The following is a 1,519-nucleotide window of genomic DNA, read 5'->3' as shown; positions in this document are numbered from 1 at the left end:
GGGTTTTTTGTCAATTTTATTTTCTAATTGTTCATTGCTAGTATAAAGAAATACAGCTTTTTTTTTTTTTTTTTTTTTTGTCCGACATCTTAGCGAAGCGGCAGTCGTAGCGTCTGCTGTCCGCACTTTGCCATGCCGCCCAAAGACGACAAGAAGAAGAAAGATGCTGGAAAGTCGGCCAAGAAAGACAAAGACCCAGTGAACAAATCTGGAGGCAAGGCCAAAAAGAAGAAGTGGTCCAAAGGCAAAGTTCGGGACAAGCTCAATAACCTAGTCTTGTTTGACAAAGCGACATATGACAAACTCTGTAAGGAAGTTCCCAACTATAAGCTTATAACCCCAGCTGTTGTCTCCGAGAGACTGAAGATCCGCGGTTCCTTGGCCAGGGCAGCCCTTCAGGAGCTCCTTAGTAAAGGACTTATTAAATTAGTTTCAAAGCACCGAGCTCAAGTAATTTACACCAGAAACACCAAGGGTGGGGATGCCCCAGCTGCTGGTGAAGATGCATGAAAAACAGGTTCCACCAACTGTATGTTTTGAAAAATAAATCTTTATTAAATCAAAAAAAAAAAAAAAAAAAAAAAAGAAATACAATTTGCATTTTGACCTTTTTTTTTTCTCTGCCACCTTGCAACCTGTAAGTTCTAAGAGCTTGTTTGGAGATTTCTTAGTATTTTCCAAGTATATGACATATTGTCTGTAAATATAGATGCTTTAGCTTCCTTATTTCTAATCTGAATTTCTCCTATTTCTTTTTTTTGCCTTATTGCACTGGCTAGGACCTCCAGTCAGTGCTGAATAGAAGTGGCTATATCCGTGTGAGAAACTGAAATATATCCTTGCCTTATTCCCCATCTTAGGTGGAAAGTATTCAGTCTTTTACCATTAAGTATGATGAAAGCTATAGATTTTTAATGGATTCCCTTTACCATGTTGAGGAGGTTTCTGTCTACTACTAGCTTGCTGCAAGTTTGTATCATACGTTAAGTGTTGAATTTTGTCAAATGCTGTTTTTCTGCATTGACTGAAATGATCATATCGTTTTTCTTTTTATTCTGTTAGTATGACAAATTACATTTATTTTTACGTAATTTTTTATTTGTTAAAGCAGTTTCAGGTTTACAGAAAAATTGAGCGGACAGTACAGAGAGTTCCCATGTACTTCGGTCTTCTTGAGCACCTCCCTGGTAGTTTCCCCTAATATTAATAACTTGCATTAGTGTGTTATATTTGTTATAATTGATAAATCAATACTGATATGTTATTAATAACGAAACTCCATACTTTACATTAGGGTTCACTCTTTTGAGCTGTGCAGTTCTATGAGTTCTGATAAATGTGCAATGTCATATATCCACTGATACAGTTTCACTGCCCTAGAAAGTATCACATGTTCCATCTATTCATCCCTATTTTCCTCACTCCTCCTGGCAATCACTGATTTGTCTTCTCTCTGAAGGCACCCAAGTTTGCATTACATTTTAATTTGAATTTAAAATGGGTTTGGCATATTGAAAGT

The 1,519-nt window shown here is 36.6% G+C and overlaps 1 protein-coding gene across 1 annotated transcript; it reads left to right on the top strand.

Moving 5' to 3' along the window:
• The first annotated feature begins 73 nt into the window (after positions 1-73).
• Positions 74-564, top strand: LOC117027294 (40S ribosomal protein S25). The gene has a single exon (XM_033114885.1). It carries the CDS (start codon positions 133-135, stop codon positions 508-510), a length of 378 nt encoding a protein of 125 aa, XP_032970776.1. The 5' UTR covers positions 74-132; the 3' UTR covers positions 511-564.
• The last annotated feature ends 955 nt before the right edge of the window (positions 565-1,519 follow it).

The sequence above is a fragment of the Rhinolophus ferrumequinum genome, chromosome 9 (genome assembly GCF_004115265.2).
Source record: "Rhinolophus ferrumequinum isolate MPI-CBG mRhiFer1 chromosome 9, mRhiFer1_v1.p, whole genome shotgun sequence".
Classification (NCBI taxonomy): domain Eukaryota; kingdom Metazoa; phylum Chordata; class Mammalia; order Chiroptera; family Rhinolophidae; genus Rhinolophus; species Rhinolophus ferrumequinum.
The sequence above is the reverse complement of the archived record's forward strand: the minus strand, read 5'-3'. Positions and strand labels throughout refer to the sequence as shown.

Coding starts and splice junctions, on each gene's coding strand:
- LOC117027294 (XM_033114885.1), top strand. CDS start 133: ATGCCGCCCAAAGACGACAAGAAGAAGAAAGATGCTGGAAAGTCGGCC.